General features: G+C 43.5%; 1 protein-coding gene and 1 long non-coding RNA gene across 3 annotated transcripts; both read left to right on the top strand.

Moving 5' to 3' along the window:
- The first annotated feature begins 149 nt into the window (after positions 1-149).
- On the top strand, positions 150-23,534 carry aspg (asparaginase homolog). The gene is made up of 17 exons (XM_079751784.1): positions 150-347; positions 2,690-2,819; positions 5,097-5,208; positions 5,512-5,637; positions 6,331-6,414; positions 7,034-7,160; positions 7,273-7,385; positions 10,564-10,749; positions 11,086-11,199; positions 11,418-11,537; positions 18,077-18,172; positions 19,279-19,442; positions 20,532-20,618; positions 21,149-21,248; positions 21,593-21,658; positions 21,876-21,917; positions 22,481-23,534. The coding sequence occupies exons 1-16, from the start codon at positions 179-181 to the stop codon at positions 21,894-21,896; spliced, it is 1,815 nt and encodes a 604-aa protein (XP_079607910.1). The 5' UTR covers positions 150-178; the 3' UTR covers positions 21,897-21,917; positions 22,481-23,534.
- On the top strand, positions 11,561-18,063 carry LOC307086542. 2 transcript variants are annotated; one of them, XR_013812441.1, is made up of 4 exons: positions 11,561-15,044; positions 15,642-15,771; positions 16,114-16,461; positions 16,551-18,063. It is a non-coding gene; the product is annotated as an uncharacterized lncRNA (long non-coding RNA). The 2 variants fall into 2 exon arrangements; XR_013812442.1 differs by having other exon boundaries at positions 11,561-15,771.
- Positions 23,535-23,582: the final 48 nt, after the last annotated feature.

Here is a 23,582-nt window from a genome sequence, read left to right as displayed (position 1 = left end):
TGGCACTGCAAATTCAATAGGTTGCTGACCCCTGCTATAGATCATCCCTTATTTGGTGATTACCCCTTTAAGACTCCACTGTTGTGGCAAATATCAAGCTAGAGGTTCTGCCCTCTTTAATTCCCGGCAGAATATATATAAGACGTCTACATCGAATCCTCCCTCAATCTCTGTAAACATGATTTCACTCGGTCAAGCTTTGTCTAATCCCAAACCCAGCCCCGCGGAGTCTCTGGACAGCCTCCCTAACGTGATGCGAAAATGCCCGCCGGATGGCAATAGGAATGAGGTTTTGGTACTGGTCATCAACACCGGAGGAACCATCGGAATGAAGAGTCATGACGACGGTAACTATTTATCCGTGTTCTCAGATGAGCCGGGAGAGAGTATCACGATTCTAGGGAATCATCTGATGGACTATCTATTTGGACATTTAAGATGTCGATAACGCTGAGTCTACTACGTGCGTTAGTGAGCAATTCGTTGAAAGGAATAATAATAGTAAACAAAACAGACATACACCTACATATACTGCTGTTTTGGTTGAAGCGTCTCACTCCTGATGACATGCACACACGCACGCTGTTAAGTCATTTCGCTGAAGGCGGGGATCTGGAAGTGCGTAATTGAAGAACAAAAACTCGGCCAGTCAACTATGTGTCTGTGAAGGTTTCAAATCAACATCGTGTCGACTGTAGAAAAAATAGTGTTTTTGATCGATAAAGAAATAAAATAAAAGCTGCTTCACCAAGCTTTGACCAATCCAAGCTGAGGGCTGAAGTTGGCTCATAACACGCAAGCAGATGAGAGATTATGTTGGTCCTAAACCATAAACAATATTTGTTAAATATCAGTTTTGTGGTTTTTCTATTTTGTTTGTGTGAAGTCGAGGGGATGCATCTCAGGATGAATTCATATGTGCTATGCTACCAATTCCTTTTGTGATATCTGATGTTTTTTTAACAATTTGCCTGATTCTTTGGAGCGTTCAAACCTAGTAGTAGTTGTAACCACAAAGTGCGCTGAAAGGTTACTCAACAACTGTGTCATAATAACAGCAACTAGTGATGGATTTCATGATTCGTTTCCTTGATTCAGTTCACGTCGGTCAGTTCGCCAAGAAGAATCGTTCAGAATTGTTAGTTTGTTCATTCGTTCGGTTGCGTCTCCGGTAGCGTGAATCGAATCATGGAACGAACGGTTCTCAGCTGATTCAGTCAGACTCAGTTCCTCCCTCGTTCTCATTCTCAAACGATCATGGAAGTCGGTCATCAATCAACACAACTTTGACCAAACAAAGCGGGATTGGGGGGTGTAGTTGATTATTGGATGTTTAACTATCAGCAAGATAATAGACTTGATTTAGCATGATGCTGAGGGTCCCGGGTGGAGAACGAACTATTGAAAGAACGAGACAGATTGACGAGACATTCAAATATTTTATTAATCTGGCATGACACAAAAAATACAAAGACACCATGCATTTACCATTTCACTGGTATTGAATCGTATTATCGTACGCCCGCTCACTAAGCCTGTTCCCTCTTCACCACTCAGTCAGTGAACGAACAGCGAGTCAGCGACTAGTGGCTCTGGCAGGAGTCGAGTCCGAGAACGAACGAGACAAACGAGAGAGAAGAATCAGTTAGCTTTGTTCTTATTAAAGATTTGTTCATTCGAACTGACAGCAACCCACACATTGGCCCAGATTCATGGAAAGCTTAAATTGACCTGGCCCAAATACATTAACAAACATGGAGGTCTTCCTGACATGCACTATGTCTGAAGTCACATATCAACTGCAAATGTCACAGCTGAAATTGACGGTTACTAATGTACTACTCCTCAACTTAGTGAAAGATCCAATGGTTTATATGTATTAAAAAAAAGAAATCGTACATTAAAGTACTTCAATACGAAAACATTTCCTCAAATGTAGTTAAAACTTCTCAGGCTTGCATAAGCTTGTCAGCCATATGGCAAGCAAGCAAGCTTGATAGACAAGCTTGCATGCCATGAGTACAGTCATGCATGCATTGTATTGACAAAGAAAATGTAATTATATATACTGCCTGAGAAATCTCTGTATTTAGCATTATGATTGAAAATGGTACGATATAATCAATTGAGGAGCCCTACTTGAGTGTGTAAACTGAGACTAGATTTACTAGTTTTAATCTCTTGCAGTTTTAGGTTCTGTTTTAGGTTTCGGTTCATACGATTTTTCCCAATCTGTGAATATGTAATGTAACACGAACATGTAAATAAAGTAAAAAATAAATAAAAGTTATATTATATTCTTAAGCATGTTCATCAGGTGCAATATTCCTTGTTACCAGCAGAGTTCACTGTCAGCCAGGTTTCTGGGTTGCTTGATTGTAACAGCCACAAGTGCATGCCTCTCAAAGACTGGAAAGCGGCTTCGTTCTCAAAAGGCCAGAACGGTCAATGAATGCATAATGCCCCCCTCTTCATAAACTTTTTATTTTATTTTATTTAATCCCCACCCCTTCTCTTTTTATTCAATTTTTTTCTATCTTCTTACTTTTCAATTATTATTAAACTTTGCACAGCTGGGAGTTGCAGTCGCAATCCCCATTTCACTGCTTTTTTGTTCCACAAATTACGGACGTGACAAATACATTCTTGAATCTTGAAACTTGACTGATTGTTTTTGTCTCACCCCCAGTCCTCGAACCGGAGGCCGATGTGTTTGTGAAGAGCCTGCGAAAGCTGACCACCTTCCACGATGAGCGATATGCCGAGGAAACGTGCATGTATGAGTTCTACGGTAACCGGGACAAAACACTAGTCCTGCCGTAAGCCTTTCGTCCACCAAGACACCGCTTCAATATGTCAAAAATATATTGCCTGTTAAGCCCTTTGAGATTGTACCTGTGATTAAGGGCTATACAAATAAAATTGAATTTAACAATCCTATTGGACTATTTAGGAGTCACCCTCGAGTGACTAGTAAGTTCTACACTAACTAATTAATATTTAAAAAGTAAGTATTTGTCGACCTGATGTGTGGGCTAAGATTGTCGAAGATATGTTCATTTCACTATGGTCACAGACTTGTGCTAAAGAACGGAAGGTTCATTTTGAACTTCTAGCAAGCCACAGCACTATGTACAGGCCAAGTTATGGTTACATACTTTTGTTTTCATCTCTTGGTTTATATTTAGTATCACCAGGGGTACAAAATAAAGCGACAGCCCCACTACCTCCCACCATTACTGCAACAGATAAACTCTACATCTTTCCTTCCCACTCTCAACTGCTGTGTTGCCCCGACAGGAACCCAAGCAGCCATGCTGAAGAGTGCTTTCAACAGTATTGTAGTAATGGAGGCATTGTGTGCGTCTACTATGCTTTAGCGTGACTGGCACCTGAAATCCTTGTGCCACGAGCACGTTTTATGATTTTGCTTGCAGTTCAGAAAAGGCCTTGCTGAGATTCCTGAGACATGACATCATGACATCAGCCCTCTGTGACTTCAATACAAATAGAGAGGGTGGCAGGTTGTGGGCTAAAGAAGAACCTTTGAAGAAAAGAATTTGTGTTTGTGGATGTTGAATATCTCTTGGGGTATCTCTCCATCTGAAAGCTGTTAACTTCTTTTTTCTGCTCTTATCTTGGCACTTTTTAGATAGTGAGTTGAGATAATCCTAATTGAAAATATGGATGTGTTTTACAGTGCATTTTGGATATGTGTTGGCATGTTCAGATTAAATAATTAATGTATTATTTTTACTAATTCTTTTAGTAAAGAGGTAATGGCGAGAGGTAATGGCGAATGAGGAAGCCTCATAGGCCGGTCTGATGGGGGCGCTGTGGATCATTTGCTTTTGCCTAGAATATGTTAAACATTGATTCCCAGGGTCGGAATTGGTTTAGGCTAATGAGTTATCCAGATGCTTTTTTTGTTTTTTATTGAGAGGCAGGCCACAAGGCCGGCCCATACCCCCACAACCTTTATCGACTTCTCCCCCCCCCCCCCAAAAAAAAAACACACACACAAGCACAGACTCATAAGTTAGTCCTCCATTTATCAGACAGCGGGACATTCTAGCGTCAGTATGCTAATGCACCACCTTGTAACACCTTAAGGCTACACTGGCAGCCAGAGAAATGATTGGCGGTTAGCGTATTGTTCCTGGTGGCACCATGAGCTGATCCAACATATGTTCCATGGATGCACGTTGGACCTAGGGCTGACTGGGGTATTGTCAGTCGGTCTGTAATTGCAGATCATTTAAAAAAATAGAGCATCCCCCCCCCTGCTGTTTTATCCATCCCCCCCCCCTCCTCTCTGTGACTGTAGAGAAAAGGGCCCTGGTTATTCAGAAGGCGGTCCGCAGACACCCAATGCCTTTCCTATTAAAAGGAGACTCTTTTCCCAACTGCTTTGCCTCGTAGGTGCCCTCTTTTCCCCGGGACTACAGGGCGGGGTTCCCAGTAGGCCCAACCTTAAATTCCACTGAGGAGGGACTTGGATATGTTTATACATGCTGGGCTAGCATGCACTTCCTCATACTAGCACCCAATTAGAGGAGGCAGGAGCGAACCTCGGCTGCCCTCGCATGACGCTGCACCGCCCTGATGCAAACTTGCACAACAGCCAAACGGCTATCTTTTGTGGCCCGGCCTGGCCTGTTATTTACATAGACGTTGCCGCTCATATATGCCATTGCCGTTGCCGTTTACATACCCCCCCCCCCCCCCCCCCCCCCCCCCGTCTCTCCCGACAGCACATCCACTGTTCGGACTGTGCTTGTGAATGCCTTGGGACCCCCGGCAGATCAAGAAGAAGGGGATCTGCTGCACAGTCCATCGTTTCGTTGAACATGCTTGGGTTTTCATTTTTCCATCCGTTCTCTTAACACTCGCCAGTTTAAGCATAGCTCTTCCACCATTAGGATTAACAGAATGAACATATGATTTCCTGTGATCCATTACTCCTTTTTGTCAAACCTTTTCAATGTTATGCTGAATATCTGCCTTCATTGTAACTGCTGCATTCACTTTTTACTTTTTAATTTAATCAGCTGGGTAATGTATTTGATAATTGCAAAGTCTACGTCTTTTCACAGGGCCTACAAGGACAAGAAACGGGTAGTGTACACCTTTCTAGAGTACAGCCCCTTACTGGATTCCTCCAACATGACGACCGAGGACTGGGCGAAAATCGGGAAGGACATCGAAGTATGTGATGCCCAATTATCAGTTTCTCTGCAGCACATTAATTATCATGCCTTTTGGGTAACGAAATGTTAGTTGAATGAACAAGGCCAGAAAGGTTGTGGATTCAAACCTACCTGCAGGCATCATAGAGCATGATTTTTCACACCCTTCTGCTCAGCAATTAAATATAAGGTGAAACATTTGAGAAGAAGGCATTGCTGGTGCGTGTTGGATAGATGTGTCTGCTCATTGACTAAAGAAAAATGTGTTTTCCATAGATTGGTCATCTCACCCTTTTAAACCATCTTATATTTGTCTCGGTAGAAAAACTACGAGCGCTATGATGGCTTCGTGATCCTCCACGGCACGGACACCATGGCCTACACGGCCTCCGCCCTGTCCTTCATGTGTGAGCACCTGGGCAAGCCCGTCATCCTCACTGGCTCCCAGGTAACGCCTGCGGTCTGACGAGGTGTGGGCTGACACCACAACAGCCCCTCGATAATGCTATGGGGCCCCAGTAAAGATGTGACAGATAAGTTGAGGCTTCTGATGCAAAACCGCTCTTTTATATTTGATGACTGTGGCACTTAAATTTTCCTTTGGGAATGAATAGTGCTATAGTAGTAGTCTGTCTGTCTGTCTGTAGCATCTTATCCTAGCTATCTTTGGTGCATACAGGGAATGGGTTAACCTAACAATTGTTAGTGCTTGGTGGCACTTAGTGCTATGAACATCCTTACTGTACTGGCAGTAAAGATGTATGTCACTATCCTTATCGTCATCTTTATCCGCCTATCCGGGGTCGTGTTGCGGGGGCAGCAGCTCAAGCTTTATTTATACTGTCGTTATATATATTGTTTCTCCTTCTTCTGACAAATGTACTTATTGTAGGTCGCTTTGGATAAAGTGTCTGCTAAATGCCCTAAATGTCAATGTAAATGTCTGTCTACTTTACTTTTGTATCGGCAGGATAGTAGAGTGTGTTGAAAGAGTGAAGGTGTGACATGTAGCATAAGACATTTAAACCCGGGTAACCAAGGCATATTGTCGCCCGACTGGTTTGCACATCAGTGGGGTGAGTCACCGATGCGCCACTTTCTAATGTAATTATTTGATTTGAAAACATGAACTTTCTTCCAGGTGCCAATTTATGAAATAAGGAGTGATGGCAGGGAGAACCTGCAGGGGGCGCTGCTGATCGCTGGTCTGTTTGTCATTCCGGAGGTGAGCAATAAGAGGCTGCTACTGTTGGCTACTGCATGTAGATACTACATGTAGCTACTGTGTGTCAGTTGATTCTTCTATTAACATTTGTTTGCACAACAACCAATTTGTACATTTTCATTGAGGGTTGCATTTGAACAGGAACGTTCAAAAAAAGAAACTACTTTTCCCCCCGTTTTATTGTCAAACAGAAAATTAGTCATTGTTGTAATTGACAATTTGTTATAGTTTAATGTGGAGGAAAGGCAACAAAAACGTTGCTAACATTCTCGTTTAACGAGATTGTTTGGTAAACGTTGGTGTGTTTCGCAACAGCAGGTGATTATCTCAAACAGGAAGAAGACTGGCAGCGAGTACAACAACAATACTAGGAAGACAATTAAAACTAACTGATTATACTTCCTTTTTTTACATGTAAGATTAAACAGTTGATATGTTTGACACTATTAGAGATGAATTCACTAGCGAGTGAATGAAACTAAAATATATTAGCTTGAATGAACGTCCTTCCCGACAGACGTTTTGTTCATGGCTGCTGTCCTCATCAGAAAGATTGTACTATTAAAACCATATTCCTCTTCAAAATACATTGTTCACCTGTACGTCTCTTCCTATCAAGGTATGCCTGTACTTCCGCAGCAAACTGTATAGGGGAAACCGCGTCACCAAAGTGGATGCTGGGAGTTTCAATGCCTTTGCCTCCCCTAACCTCTCCCCCCTGGCCAACTTGGACATGGATATAACAAGTAATGGATGAATAAATGGATGGATGGATGAATGAATGGCTGGTCATGGTGCTTCCTTATCATTCCAGTTGTGGTTACCGTGGCGATTTAGTTAATGCTCTGTCCCCCACAGTCAACTGGGACATGGTGTGGAGAGCCAACACCTCTTTCAAGTTCCACGTGAGCACAGAGCTGAACCGCAACGTGGGCCAGCTGAGGCTGTTCCCTGGCATCACCGCCGCAACCGTAAGTCAGCCAGGGAGGCGGGGAGACGGCGGGAGATAGCTACAAATAGGGAAGAGAGAGAGGGAGGGAGAGAGGGAGGGAGGTTGATATACAAAGAGGGAGGGAGAGGGAGCAAGTAAGTAAGCCATAGGGAGGGAGGGAGGGAGGGAGAGAGGGTATGGGAGGGAGAAAGAGGGGGGAAAGGGATGGAGGTATATATACAGGGAGGGACGGGGAGTCCACAAGGGAGGGAGAGGGGGAGGATTGGAGAGAGAGTGATGCATAGTGTGCACCTTGTGGCCACAGGTAGTTTCGTATGCTGTCTCAGGTGGTGTTGAGTCAGTCATGAAGTCTTCTGTATGGTTCTTGGTCATCAGTTGGAAATGACTCATTCAGTTTTTTAGTCATTCATTCTCTCACATGCAGAGAGATCAGAAAGGTCATAATAAAACTATTGAATCGGAGATGACTCATAACCTGTCTCTGGTTTGTTTTCATTGGCAAAATTAATGACATTGAAAATCATCCAAATACTTTTCATATTTTGCTATTAGTTTCAAGCCCATTAGTGGGTGAGAATATTTGTTGTCCATTAAACGAGATTGCACTATGAAATGTAAATTGAAAAACAAACATCATTCATTTTCAATCATGATCTTGTCTGCAGTGTTTCCATTATCTCAATACGTGTGAATTAGTCAAAATACCTTTTGCTTTTGTCTTCTTTAACATCCATATGTGTCTACTACTATGTATGTGTATGTGTACTGCACAGGCTTTGCCCAGTTATGGGAATACATTTCACTTTGTTATGACGATGGGCTCCAAACAACACAGGGCTATGGCATGAAGAAAGCAACACAGGGCTATGGCATGAAGGAAGCCCTCCATCTAGCCATGCGTCTGTCTTCTAAAGTAGTGGTAGTGGTATTGGTAGTAGTGGTAGTGTCCTTTCCTCTGCAACTTCCTACAGAATTTGAGAATAGCATCCATGTTTAACACAAATATTTGCACTAGAAAGATTTCGTTTTTTTCCTTCCCTGTAATTAGTCGCCTGACCCATGTTTGTAAATGGCCCGAGTCCGATGTTGCATTTTTACTTAAAATATTGGCCACTCAGCCTCCGTTTCCACTCAGTCTAATTCGCCTCACCACAGGATCCCTTCCCCGTTTGGTGTTTATGCCTCTAAATTGACACCTACTGCAATGGCAAATGGGTATTTAAATCAAATGTCTTTATCTACCACACTCCTGAAGGACCAGGAGACACCAAATGTTTGTCTTACTGCGTGGCTTGTCACATGCGCTCGATAAACTGTATGACAATCCAAGAAGATGCACACACAATCTGGCCTGTTAGATCCCAGTCTAAAACCATACTAGTTCCCTCCATTTATTTTTCCAATTTACTTTTGTGTTTTGTGATTTGACTTATGCCAGTACTTCCTGGCTCTGCTTGGATGTCGCCAGCAGTCCTTTGGCCCCAGGAAAGTATGAAGTTTGGTTATGGGCCATGACCAATTACCCACTAAAAACCCAGTTGGCCCGGGCATTATAATATTTAGTTTCTCATCCTGAGATGAAAAGAGAGGTGCTTTACTGTCTCCGTCTGCTCTCGTTACCCCCGTCGACCATCAAAAGACCCTGTCTGTCTGTCTGTCTGTCTGTCTGTCTGTCTGTCTGTCTGTCTGTCTGTCTGTCTGTCTGTCTGTCTGTCTGTCTGTCTGTCTGTCTGTCTGTCTGTCTGTCTGTCTGTCTGTCTGTCTGTCTGTCTGTCTGTCTGTCTGTCTGTCTGTCTGTCTGTCTGTCTGTCTGTCTGTCTGTCTGTCTGTCTGTCTGTCTGTCTGTCTGTCTGTCTGTCTGTCTGTCTGTCTGTCTGTCTGTCTGTCTGTCTGTCTGTCTGTCTGTCTGTCTGTCTGTCTGTCTGTCTGTCTGTCTGTCTGTCTGTCTGTCTGTCTGTCTGTCTGTCTGTCTGTCTGTCTGTCTGTCTGTCTGTCTGTCTGTCTGTCTGTCTGTCTGTCTGTCTGTCTGTCTGTCTGTCTGTCTGTCTGTCTGTCTGTCTGTCTGTCTGTCTGTCTGTCTGTCTGTCTGTCTGTCTGTCTGTCTGTCTGTCTGTCTGTCTGTCTGTCTGTCTGTCTGTCTGTCTGTCTGTCTGTCTGTCTGTCTGTCTGTCTGTCTGTCTGTCTGTCTGTCTGTCTGTCTGTCTGTCTGTCTGTCTGTCTGTCTGTCTGTCTGTCTGTCTGTCTGTCTGTCTGTCTGTCTGTCTGTCTGTCTGGGTCACATGAAAAGTCGTACTCACGCACGGCTCACTGTACCACAGCAGTTTGCTTTGGGTTTGTAGCACTTCAGTCTGTACGAGAGGCTTGGGGCAAAGTGTATCCGCCTATTGTATTAGCAAATGGCCTTTCCTGCTGGGCTTTTCAGAGCATCGCACATGTCCCAATTTATGTTCAGAGTGACGATACAAGCCTAGTTACATTCTTTCTGCTCATGTCTTTGTAAGTTAATGGTCGCCTCCCCAACTCCCTGTTCCTGGCGTTTAGCGTTTTCACCTCCAGATGCCATGGTTAGTGGCGGGTAATGAAGTCTCTCGGTGCCAGTCAAGCGTTGACGGGGATGGCAGCAGCACAAGACAACAGCAGATGTGCTTTTAGGAGAGGAGCTGGGGTCACATGCAGGGATTGGGATGGGGGAGTTGAGCCATAATGCTGGTGAGGGGTGGGGAGTTGAGGTTCAGGTTTAGCAAAAATGCCAAATTATACTTGTGTGTTGAGTTGTAGGTACGCAGCAGGTCTCGAGATCGGGATGCAGTTAGGATTATGCGTCTGTGGTTCTGAGCCTTCTCTGCAGAAATTCACTTATTCAGTGACATCCGGTGATCTCTTTAACGGGGAGCTGATGTGTCGTACAAAGGAACGTGTGAAAACTAATCATAAATGCACCGACAAACCCAGCAGGATAGGCGAAGCTGGCGGTGCATCTCCATCACCCCGACTTGTAGTTAGTAGGTTTTCGGAGGGGGGCACATAACCTCTGGGGCTCTTAGGAGCTTTTGCAGGGGACAGAGACCCAGTGACCAACACAAAGCCCCATGTAGCCTTGACTCCTCCTCGCCGGCTCATGATGCAACCCGTATGTCTGGCTGGTTCAGTGGAGTCCATGTATGGCCTGTTCTGACGCATCTGCTCCGTGTGCGCAGGTGAGGTCGTTCCTGCAGCCGCCCATGGAGGGCGTGGTCCTGGAGACCTACGGCTCCGGGAACGCCCCCGACAACCGCCCCGACCTCCTGGCCGAGCTGAAGGAAGCCACCGACCGCGGCGTGATCATCATCAACACCACCCAGTGTCTGAAGGGCACCGTGTCCAAGATCTACGCCACGGGCGAGGTAGGAGCTAGCGTGCTAGCCATCAGAGAAGGGCTTCTGCTGAATGGGTCAGTAGTAAATGGTTACAAAAGTATGAATGAATAACAACACAAACAAGTACTATTGGGAAAACAACCAACCAAGGGGGTGACTGAAGTCACATTTGAAGGTGGTTCTTCAATCTTAATTTATTGGAATTTAAAAGGCCCTGAACTAACTTAATCCTAACAGATTTTAAATACAGTCGAAATGTCGTCAAAACTGAAATAAGAGGAATCGTTTGGAGGAGAAGTCCCTAAAATGGCAGACGAGGAAAATTAGCCCTTGGATGGTACCCACCTGCCTGCCTCTTCTCAGGTCCTGTATAAAGCGGGGCTGCTGCCCGGTGTGGACATGACCCCCGAGGCGGTCCTCTCCAAGCTCTCTTATGTGTTGGCCATTAAAGGGCTGGACCTGCAGGCCAAAAAGAAGGTGGGTCTTGCATTTAGATTTACATTCAGGGCATTTAGCAGATGCTTTTATCCAAAGCGACTTACAATAAGTACATTTGTTAGGAGGAGAAACAATATATCGCTGTTGGTACAGTAAGGACGTTCGTAGAACCAAGTGGCAAGCAGTTGTGTGACCACTGCTGACTCCACGTTTGCATGCATATCTTCGGGTTCCTGCACGTACCTCACACGGTCCAGATGATGGCCGATAATCTGCGAGGGGAGATGATGGCAGACCTGGCGGGAGCCAAGCTCAACCTGAGTGACAGCCGCTTCATCCAGGTCATCGCCAAGTCACTCAGCATCAGCTGCAAGGAGGTCAGTCTGAACGGGAAGATGCTTTACTCCCTATGTGAGATGCAGCATGTTGAAAGTTCTGTGTTTTTCAATGAAACGCAAGCCTCTGTCTCCATCAGCCAGGGATTCTGCACACCACATACAATCTACTTGCAGGTAACTTGCGGCATACTCTAAAATCCACAAGTGTTTACCATACCATTATGAACACATAACTAAAGATGAAAAAAAAGACAAAAAAAGTCTATAACTGCTGTGTTACTAAGCCTCATGTTTGCTGCATTTCTAGACTCACCTAATGTGATGGCTGGAACTGTTTTTCTCTAGCAAGGCGTCTGATGTCAGCTGGCAGTGATGATGATGCTACTCGAAGCTGGTTTTCCAAGTTTGAGTCAGTCAGTCTTGAGCGGAAGCGAGTCTTTGCAAGAGTCAGTTTTGAAAAGAACTGTTCACAGCGATACGTTGTCCCAAACAGAGATGCAAACTGTCCTGCCTGTACGTTGTTGAAACAGAGGCAAACGGATCCTCCAACCGGTCAAATACTGCCAGAGCCTCCTTTTCAAGTTCACTTCCCTGATGTTGTTGGAATACTCTTTGTAGCCGACTCCTCAGATTGGTTACCAACAAAGCTTGGTACTGTCGCATTGCTGCCACAACTTCATTCACACCAGTCTGAAAAGAAGGTCCAAATGGACAAATGATATAACATTACATCACAATAGTCCAATATATGAAAAAAATAATTTTGTACTGCCCTCTATAGGGACAGAGATTACCCCCCCCCCCCCCCCCCACCCTTTCAATGAGGATTAATAAGATATAAACTATAATAATTATTTTAAAAAAACTGTGGAAACAATAAACGTATCAATTGAATGACAGGGCAATATAGCATAATGCTAAATAAGTTTGTGACAGTTTATGGACAAATGTATATTGTCAAATGATCAGATTTGACGTTGCAGATGATCAACAAAGCCAAAGAGTCAATTATATTAATGTTGCATGTGGACAGACCTGCGAAAGATGGTGTCTTTCTCTTGCAGTCAACACAATAGCAGTAGCTTGTCTGGTCAGAATGTCCTGGCAGGAGTCATCCTTTAAAAAAAAAAAAAAAAAAAAAACAGTCATCAGATGTGTGCATTCTTTTGTCATTTAATCTTTCTTGAAGAAACAGCGTCCGCATACAATGAGTTACACTTTATGCTGCAGATAGATCTTGTAGCTTTAATGATTGGCATGACAAGTAGTATTTGCATGGAAGACCAACAGGATAAGACTCACTGCTCCTATTTTTATGAATTGTCAGTGTTTCTGCTTCATCTTCAGAGTGACCAAGCCGCATACATAACAACATATCTTACATACATAACAACATATCTTACATACATGTTTGCGGTAACCTTGGAGTGCAGCAGGTAGAAATTAACCTGCTCTAATCGCAGTATTGGCTGATTGTGGGGGAGCAGGGGGCTGTTAGTGCCAACCACGGCAGATAGATAGATAAAATATAAACTGCTGACCATGGCCAACACACATACCAGAACAATCTAATGACAAGAAGATACATGGAGCATTATAAAAGATTGTTATTGTGTGCTCAGAAAACTATTCATATGCATACCTCAGATTGGTGTGATGCAGAGGGGCCATCTGCAGGCTCACTTGGACAATCTGGTGTATTCAAAGTTGTTTGTATGGTACAGTCACAAGTCTGGGACATAGTAGGGTGCCGTGGAGAGGTGAGGGTGCTGTTGTCAAATCCAGAATACAATAACACTGAATTGTCAAAAGCACCAAAATGCTCTGGGATGACAAAATCAGGACAGGGTTGCTCTCTGTTCTCCGCCGTTGCAACCTCCGTTAGTCGCTCTACATTTTCCACCATTGCATCTTCCATTGGTTGCTCTACCTTCTCCACCGCATCCTCTGTTGGACTCTCTCTGTTCTCAACCATTGCATTAGTTGGCTTGTATTCACGGACATGAAAATATTAGAAGAGCAGGGGCCCAAACTCATAAAAGGCAGTCTTTGTGCATCAAAATATGTTTGCTACACTGGAATAATAAAAGGTATCTATTTAAAACAAACCCATAACTGGGGTTGGATCCAATACTACAACAACTCACATCATATTGGCCCAATAGCCTACTACGACTTTGACATCATGCATTTAAGTCACAATTTGAAAAAGAAACACATTGGCAAAACATTAGTTCTAAAAATAATCTCTCTCTCTCTCTCTGGCACACTTTCATCCACCAAAGTAAAGGCTACTTAAGGTGGATTAATAAATCAGCCTATGCTTTACAATATTTACTCATATATCTCTCTCTCTCTGGTGCACTTTCATGCACCAAAGTAACGGCTTCTTTAGGTGGATTAATAAATCAGCTGCAAATAGCTGAAATAATAAAGCCACACTTCATAGATCTGTTGTGAGTTTGACCTTAGGCTAACCTAACAGTTTATTTTTGCACACATTGAAACGCACAGTTGTAGTGAAAGCTCTGATGGCGAAGCTGGCATTTAATATTCAGTGATTCTACTCTGTCTCGTTCATTATATGCCATAGGCAGTAGAACAAATAACCATCACAAATAAAATAAAACTATATTCTCAGAGACTGGCAGGCTTGTTTTTCATGCATTCCCCGTATACTTAGGCTATATTTCCCAGCCGCGCTGCGCTTCCCTTTGGGGACCTTTTGGCACTCCCAATGGATGCGCAACGCGCGCCTGCCCAATTGAAAACCGCTGACTTAAGTTGTTAGTGTTTCGATCCATCGCTGATGTGAGGTCCAGTCTTGAAGTTGCTGTCCTTCCTTCTCTCCTTAAGTTGTTGCTGCCACTGTCAAAGTGTTCAGAATGGGTTCTTCGAATATGATACCAAAGTGAGTTGTAGACGCGATATTCTTTGGTACAACCATCGATTCCACAAATAACACGGAAATCTGGACTACGACTATGAGCCGAATTTATATGACTCAATAAAGATTTGAGGGTAAGACCTACAAAAACAAAGCAGATTACACAACGCCAAATCATGATTTTTCTAGTCTAGCTAGCTAAACTAACTGGCTTGTTGACACGACACTTCACTTCTTAGACCACCTGTGCTTGGGAATGGGATGATTGGGGTGACCTGGTTGGTTTATCACATTAGGTCATCAAGGGGAAGTGACCATAACTCTGGGTCTCTTAAGAGTAGCAACCAGTCATTAATTAATTATCTTATACACAGGCTCAATATGTATTATACGTTAGTGAAATTATCTAAAAGAATTTCAATTCAATAAAAAATTCGAGGCAACACTTAGTTATTTTGGCCCGCCGGCCGCACCCCCACCCCTACTCTGAAAATGGTATATTCCAAATGTGTTCCCGCTATTTTCTGCAGAGAAGCGTTTAAGACAGTTGTTGGATTTCAAATGAATGTAGTGCGACATATTTTTGCAGGCAGATAGTTTTTGGAATCGCGCCGTGGTAATGGGTCAACTGGACGAAGTTGCAATTGCTGCACTAAAAGGTAAGATATATGGTTAAGTTATCTGTTTTATTAGCATTAACTTTTTTAATTTTATGTGTCTAACCTGCCTTGCTAGGTCGGGTTGCTAAAACCCATGAAGTTAACTAGCATGGTAAAGCTCAACATATCCTTATGCATGTATCTACAGTTAATATTGTGCATTTTATTATCAAACATTAAGTATTTTGATACTATTTTTGCAAAAATGCATGAAGTTTAACTAAGGAAATGATTTAAGCTGTTAGCTAACTCTGAAACTTTAGTGCTAAGTTTTCAGGACAGTTGGACCTTAGCTATCTAGCAGGCTAGTACAACATGGTAGATGTTTTGTGTCTTTGCCAAAACGTTATTTAGCAGTAATTGTTAACAATGCTGGTAACTTGAATTTTATTCTTACTGCAAGCTGTGCTGACTTTAACAAAAAATCCCATTCATAAAAAAAATCCCTGTGTCCATCCGGTGAAGTCATCCGCCTTGGCAAATTGAAACATGCAGATATAGCACTACTGTAGCCTACTCTGATTTATGGACACAAGGCTGAATTAAGTCTGTGATAAGCTCAGTTAGTGCTCTTGGCACTAACAGTTTTTTCTATAGCTGCCAAGATTGGAGAGGAGTTTTTGCCTTCGCTTACTCGAGATGACATCAAGGATCTGTTTCCTGGTCCTGAAAATTTTCACAGGCGGCGGGCTATATGGCTTGTTGTGAATAAAGATAATGATATAATGTAAGTGCATCCACAGGCCTATGTGATGGCATCAATTTACAAATATTTTCATTTTAAAATTGTATTTATTTTAGCCAAAGCTCATTCTTTGGTTAAAAAAAGGCTTGACCAGTCAGTGTATCAATAGTGTAAGTCCATATTTAAACTAAATTCAGCATGATCTATGTTCTTCGTGGGCAGTTATATAACAGTTTATTGTTATTGGACAGGGGTCTCGTGTTGTATGGGCTTTACATTTTGGCTGGGCTATATGATTATTACAGAGCAAAAAACTCATTCTGTCGGAATATATTCATGACGGAAAGTTATCCTATGAAATATATAATTGTGAATGTATTTTAGGTGGAGACTGCTGCTGAACTACTACAACCATCAGCGGCTGGAGGCGGTGGTCCTTCACAAGAAGAGCCTAACCCTTCCAAGTTCGTGGTTATGTCCAGCCCAGAATACGTAGTTTACACAGACAGTGAACTTGAACAGGTGCGACGCTCCTACTTCGAGCAGAAACGGCTGGGGACTGAGAACATCGTGGATTTATCTAAGGAGCTCTTCTGCCGGCTCATTAGAAAAGCTATGTGTAATATGATCTCAATTGCAAGAGCCACAGAAGATGCCAGATACCCCACAAGACCAGAGGTCAATGCCATGGCAAAGCGATTGGTGGAATATTATCCAATGCTAAAAGACTGGGTAAGAATTTTGATCTCCCTTTTGCTTGTGTTTTTATTGTGAAAACATTGTCATGTGTCATCTTTTAATCTTTACTGTTTTTATGGCAGGAGCATGTTGCCAAAGAGCTCATGAAGAGGCTATTGAATGTAAGAAGCCCAGAGAAGGGCGCTCCTCCTGCAAAGAAACAACGGAGTGATGTCGGGGAAATAACTTCAAGTGACTACGACGGGGATTCAAGTGCTTCTACGGCCATTCTTGAGCAGTCCCCAGCCAGAGCCAGCGCCCCAGTGCAACACCTGGATAGCAGTGATGAATGTATGTATCAAACTTGATGCACACTTGCGCCAGCGACCCCTGTCCTGTCCAGTTTTGCTCGTCTATGAGGATAACTGCAGGATCGCCATTGGAAATGCACCAGTCACCACCTTTGACAGGAAGAAGTTCCATGAAGGCCTGCTCTACCTCTTGGGGTATTACTATTGCCTGCACCTCACTTATCCAAAGTTCATTTCCACACTGTTCTCAGTATTGCAAACTGAGGTTCTCCAGGACTCCCTGGATGACCGAGATTTAACTGCTTCCTTCAAAAAAGCCATTGAGTGATTGACTATTGATATCTCCAACAAAAAAAAACGGCTCAGTTTGAGAGTCAGGCCCGTGTTAGCCACGTGTTTGCTGAGGTCCTTCATTGAATATGTTTCTGTTTGAGGAAGACTCGTGTAAATGACATGTTTGTTTCTGTCAAATATTCAAACCAGCAGCTGGAAGTGTTTTTATTATTTTAGTTTTTATATTGCTTGAATAGCTGCATATTTTCTCAAATCTCTTAATTAAAAAAAAAAAAATGCTAAAAACAAGATGCTTCTGGTGCCTTCATTTGAGACAAATGAACTTATTTTTATTGTGCTGTTTTAAGATATTGTGTCTTGTTTTAAACTTTTTTGGCTAATTATTAAAATCTTTTCAAGGTATTAATTCTTAAAGTCAGCTCAATTATTAGAATAATAATCTTATTTCAAGACATACATTCTAATAGTCAACTAATTAAAATACTACATTTCTCATTTTAAGTTACTGTCTTAAATAAATATGATTGTATTGCTTGAGCTCAGTTTGCTCAAATTCTAGCCTATTTGTCTAGCTTTATGGCACATTATGATTTTCCAGTGGCTAGACTTTTTTGCTAGTTTTAAGATTTCTAACCTAGTAAATTTTGCTTACCCCATTGGAAGATTTTCTCGCTCAATGCAAGATCATTTGGCTGGATTTAGGAATATTAGGCTTATTTCTAGAAGGGCCTTTTTTGCAGTGTGAAAGGTTGATAGCAAGATGACCTGTATCTGAAGAAAAGATTTGGGATAAACAGCCACTGAAGGGCGTGACTAAAGTCACATTTGATGGTAGTTCTTCAATCTTAATTGAATTGAATTCAACGGTTTTGAACTTGCTCCATTCTAACATTTTCCTGTGCAGTTTATGAATACAGTCGATATTGAAAAGGGGATACTACTGTGGCAGTAATGCTAGTACTCGTTTTCACTGTGTTGCAGAGATAAGGTGAGAATAGGATTCGTTGATAGCTCTGTCAAAAGTGACGGATAAAGCTTCCCTGATTTTGAATGCCATTCCCCAGGAGCTGGTAGCCATCCGCGACGCCCTGAACCCCCCGCTGGCCTGCGCCGCCGCCAAGATCGGAGACGTGGAGGCCCTGGAATCCATCCAGGAAATGGCAAGCAACACTGAAATAAACTTATATAATAAGTAATGCAGCATGCCAGGTAGGGCTGCAACGATGAGTCGATCAAGCGAGAAAATTCATTAAATCTTATTTTGATAGTCATTTATCAAGTATAAGTATAAAACAATTAATTCCTAAAGCTAGAGTAGGAAATTTATTTCAGAAGCATTTAATTTTGTTCTCTTTACATCCCAACAGTAATCAATACCCCCCTCCATCTAACCTTCCTCTCAGTCTCCTGTCTCATCTGTATGCCCATACCCACTGATATTGGCTCAGGCCTGTGATTTTCATGATAATGTAATCAATCCTTCCCCCCGCCTTCCCCCCCAAGAAGAATGTGCTTCTTGTCAATGATCTGCCTGGTTAAATAAGGGTAAAATAAAAAAAAGAAAGCAAATGCTCTGTAAAAAAACTGCGAAAAGAAAGAAATGGCTGGTCTGTGGTTGTCCCAGGCCGGTCTGTCTACTTACCTACCCTGCTACCTGCACACACTCTGCCCATGCACTCATCACGCATGACCAGAGCTTTCCACAAGGCTAGGTAGAGCTATTGCTAAAGCTAGCGAGTGAGTAATGTGTTTCAGGAGAGTCACTTTGAAGGAAGGCCTTCAAAATCTACCTCCAAATTGACTAACCTTAAAGAAATGTTGTTTTCGTTGGCTTGTCAGAAAAAGCAAGCACCTTTAAGCCTTCTCTTTGTAGTCTGTTACCTTGTGATGAAATTTGCTTCAACATTTTATTGTCAAAATTATTAATCTAAAAAAGATCCTGTTAGATTCACTGACTATAAAAATAATCGTTAGCTTCACCCCTAAGGCCAAGACATTGAACGAAGCAGCTTGACAGATCTACAAGATTGACGCAGATATACAAGATTGATGGTTTGATGTAACTTTATTTAGTCTCTCTCTCAAATTGATCGCTTCTGTTACTTTGAGGGACCTGGAGGCTAAGATCGACCGTGTTTTCATTAATTCAGTTTTTCTATCGTTCCTTAGTAAATGTATCTCGCCCTGTCAGCTGTTTTAACTAGATCATAGTCCGGTCTTCATCATTTAACCAAAACACTAACGGCAGTCGTGGTGTGTGGACTAGGGGAGTAACCTGAGTCTGGGCGACTACGACGGACGCACACCGCTGCACGTCGCTGCGAGTGAGGGTCACCTGAAGGTTGTCCAGTACCTCCTGGTCCAGGGGTCCACCATCCACAACCAGGATCGCTATGGCGACACACCCCTGTCTAATGCAGTGCGCTTTAGGTAAGCCCCGCAATTACGTTTGTGAAGGACTCTGCTTAACTGGCTTTTAACAACCGCCTCTTTTATGTTCTTCGTCATTAACTCCAAGGAGGACGGGCTTCGGAGGAGTTCCTCTTTGAATGTCATTGGGGAACCGAGGTCTTTAAACGTTAAACTATTAGAAAGCAATTGGGGTAATTTATTCGATTTATAGCTAAGCCGTTTGAATTGGTGTGTCCCCGTTTTTTTTTGCTTTAGTATCTGGACGTGTTGGGTGTTTCTGCTGAAGTCACTGAGCCTCAAGGGAGAGCAAGTCTTTAGGGTGTCAGAGCTGGAGCAAGTGGCTGTTGTCCTTTTTTTTCCAACGGTTGGCATAGCAAGTATAGACTCGTCTTTTTCTTGGTTGAAGGTTGCGCTCATGCAGTGACACCTACAGTAACCCTGCCTAGGGAAGCAAGGCAGTTCATCACATTCCAGCTTAGCGGGCCTGACCTCCTTTTCTCTTCTTCCACGTAGCACTGTGTGCCCCTAAAAGGAGTGTCAGCCAACGACGCGAGAAAAGAGTCAGAGTACAAAAGAGAGGCGTGTCCTCCCAAACCAGTCGGCCCAGCCTGCACCCGGTTTCACACATGATAGAAACTCACGGAGACTCGGAAATAGATCATTTATTTTAACTCCTCACGATTGTCTCCTTTAGTATTTTTTTAAAAACAGGTTTCCAAGTGCATCTGGTCATCGTCTGTAGAGCAGATCTTGCATGCCCTGATCTATTGTACTATGACGTGTGTGTGTGTGTGTGTGTGTGTGTGTGTGTGTGTGTGTGTGTGTGTGTGTTGTTTGACTGTGGGGGCGGAGGACACCTGTCTCCACTTGCCTGGCAATTAATCAAACCTGTGTACCTTTTCCTTTTGTCACCACCACTCATTCAAAAAGAGCATATGATGGTAGACGCTCTATTGTCCCCTGCGTTTGCACCTCAACAACACGGACACCTCCCAACAAGTGCATCTTTGTTCTGTCGCAACCCCCCCTAATACTCATTAGTGCCCAGTTGTTACTGATGCACAACTCCTATGTTCCCCCCCTCCGCCCCTCTGTGGTCTCCTGCAGACGCAAAGACATCGTGAGCGTCCTGCGGAAGAGCGGAGCCCACCTGTCCCGAGAGCAGCTGGCCGCCTCGGGCACAGAGCTGTGCAGGTGAGACGCGCTCAGAGATGGTATGGGGGACAAGCGTTGAAACAACCACTCCCACACTCGTTATCACAGGTACGACCAGTCTCCCCAGTCTGGCGCCGAGCGGCAGCAGGAATGCTCCCAGGCAGCATAACTGTGGCTCTCCTCATCTCCAGCATCTCTCGCTCTCCCTGGCCCCCATGCATGTAGAGCCTGGCTCCTCCGTATGGCCCCCTCGCTCGGGTCACTAGGCCTGTCGGCTCCGTCACGGTCCGGATGCTATCCCGCTGCGTTACAACATGTCCTGTAAAACGTGTTGGTTGAAGATGGCCCGCAACGTGTCCATAACGATTGATTACCACGTCGCCCATCATGAAGTGCATGCACTACTTCCATTTCACTGTCGTTTAAGAAATATAACAAATGCATTCCTTTCGCTGATGCTTACTTGCTGGTTGATATGACTGCAGCGGTTTAAATATTCTGGTTGTTTAGTGGAACGGCGGCGGTACGTCGAGGGCTACTTTGACCTCTGATACCTTGTGTGTTTTTAGCCTAGCGGCTAACGGAGACCTGGATGGTCTGCAGATCTGGCACCTAGCCGGGGCCAATCTGAACACCCCCAGGTACGACGGACAGACGGCCCTTGCAGTGGTTAGTACTGGATTCCTTTTACGTTTCCTTCTCCTCCCTTACTCTCCTAAAAACAACCCTCTTACGCACTTATTGTATGTTGTACGTCCTGGCACTTCAAAACAGTACGTAGCATCAGGTAGGGTCTATACTAGTTATCTTTGTTGTATATATCGGGAATGGGTTAACCTAACAATTCTTAGTGCTTGGCCCTTGGTTTCTATGAACATCCTTACTTTAAAGCCAGTGAAATATTGTTTCTCTTTCTTCTGACAAATGTACTTGTAAGTAAGTCGCTTTGGATAAAAGCGTGGAGGAGAACCATCTAGTGTTTCAACATGACAATAACGTGTTCGTCCTTCCAGGCAACGGGGGCTGGCAAGTTGGATGCTGTCGCGCTTATTAATCGCCTCCTGAGTGCCAAGGATCAGGTGAGCCCTGATTCCAGGATTAGCAACTCTCTCGCCACTCCCCCCCTCCCACACACACACACACACACACACACACACACACACACACACACACACACACACACACACACACACACACACACACACACACACTCCTGAGACACAAGGCAAGCCAGTAAACCCACTGAACTTTAGTGTGTTTCTCTGGCATCAACTCTTGTCTTGTCTCCAATTCCAGGACAAACTGGGTGAGGAGTAGGATGATGGTGACGGGGGTGAGGTAAATGATATTCACTGTCTATGTGTATAACCCATCTGATTGTCCTGTATCTGGATTCTGACCTCCCTTGCCCGTTCATGCTCTTTGGAATCTTCCTTTGACTCCCTTAAGGATTTGTGTTATTGTTCCTTTTTCCCTTCAATCTGTGTGAGAATTGTTCAGCTCTCGTTAGTCTCATTTGTGGGTATATCCCTACATGTGTATGGAGGGCAAAGTTTCTACACTTTCGTATTGATGAATTTGAGGTCTTGGTTGACCAATTTTGTTAAATAGCTCATAGTTAAAAGTTCAGAAGCATGATTATTATTTATCATTGGGACCATGTTGTTAATCCTACCCCACCATACCTATCCCTGCGGGGGGCTGGATCTCCAGGAAATGCCTGCACACTTCAAACCTGTGCAACCTGCTGTCCCTGAAAGCTGCCTATCTCTGTGTGCACATATACATGCAGTCAGAACAAAGCAGCCACAGTCTTCCAAACAGGCAGCCTCTGCTCCCCACCGTCCCCAACCTCCCTGTGCCCCATTCTAATCCCATCTCCTCTCGCCCTTCTCCCTCAGAGTGGGATCAAGCCAAGCGCCCCCCTGATGGGATGCTAGACCCGGGAGGGCTCCTACGCCAGCCAGGCTGACTCACTGCACTCCCCAGAGCGCCGCCATCACCTCCCTTCCCATGATCCAGCGCGTCCTGCCGCTTCAGCTCTTCCTTGTTGCCTTTGTCACGCGCGTCTCCGTACGCCACCAAACATGACCACCTGTGGACCTTTATTTCTGGCTGCACCTTACCCCAATGTTATGTGTGTGTGTTATTTTTATGATCATCTATTGTATGCTCTTGTAAATTTTGTTTTACCACTTGTCTGAACAAGGCAATCAGGGAATCTGCTGTCAATGGCTCAAAAAGATTTGTGACGATGAGAACTTGATAAAGAAATTGACACGCTTTGTCTGGGAATCTGTATCCCACCTGCTGTTTTAGACATCTGCTGTCCGGAGACCTTCCCATGTGGGGGTTTATGAATTCATATCTGTCGGTAGTTTGTGTTAACTTACTAGAATTGAATACGAGATTGAATTGTTGAATATTGTGAAATGGAAAGATGATTTTTATTAATATTGTGAATTAATTGTCCCTATCTGACTGATTTGATTTTTTGTTCAAACTAACAACGAAAAGGATATCAGCATCTGTGAATTAAGTGTGTTTGTGTGCTTTTATTAAATGGCTACACTTGCACTTGAGATTCTTGAACCATTGTTTCCGGCCTTCGATATGCTGCTGCTGAACTATTTGCGCACTGTGCTGGACTTTTGGAGTTTTAACTGAAGAGGAGTTGTTATATTTGCAGCGCTTCATTATCACTTTTGACCATTGTTTGTACCCAAAGCCAATGTTAAAGTAGTTTTTAAAACTTGAATGTATTCTTCTAAAGCAATCAATTAAGGATTGTGGGAGTATTTTTAATTGCTGTCCCACAAAACACACAAAGTTATTCAGGGTTTTGGTAAGGGTTTTGTGTCCCTGTCATATCAACTATGTTTAAATGCTTTTCCTCTTTGATTTGAAATGAAATGTATGAAAAACATTTAATAAATACGTCCCATGCTAAATAAATCTCCTGTTATTAATGGTGAAATGTTGTGTCCACATAGAGCAGCTTTA

This window comes from Pollachius pollachius (genome assembly GCF_949987615.1).
Source record: "Pollachius pollachius genome assembly, chromosome: 15".
Taxonomy (NCBI): domain Eukaryota; kingdom Metazoa; phylum Chordata; class Actinopteri; order Gadiformes; family Gadidae; genus Pollachius; species Pollachius pollachius.
This window is presented reverse-complemented; position numbering and strand designations above follow the sequence as displayed.

Excerpts from the sequence above, each read along its gene's own strand:
- aspg (XM_079751784.1), top strand. The coding sequence starts at position 179 with ATGATTTCACTCGGTCAAGCTTTGTCTAATCCCAAACCCAGCCCCGCG. Across the intron at positions 10,750-11,085 it reads AGATCTACGCCACGGGCGAG|GTCCTGTATAAAGCGGGGCT; the intron begins GTAGGAGCTAGC and ends GCCTCTTCTCAG. Across the intron at positions 19,443-20,531 it reads TCTAATGCAGTGCGCTTTAG|ACGCAAAGACATCGTGAGCG; the intron begins GTAAGCCCCGCA and ends GGTCTCCTGCAG.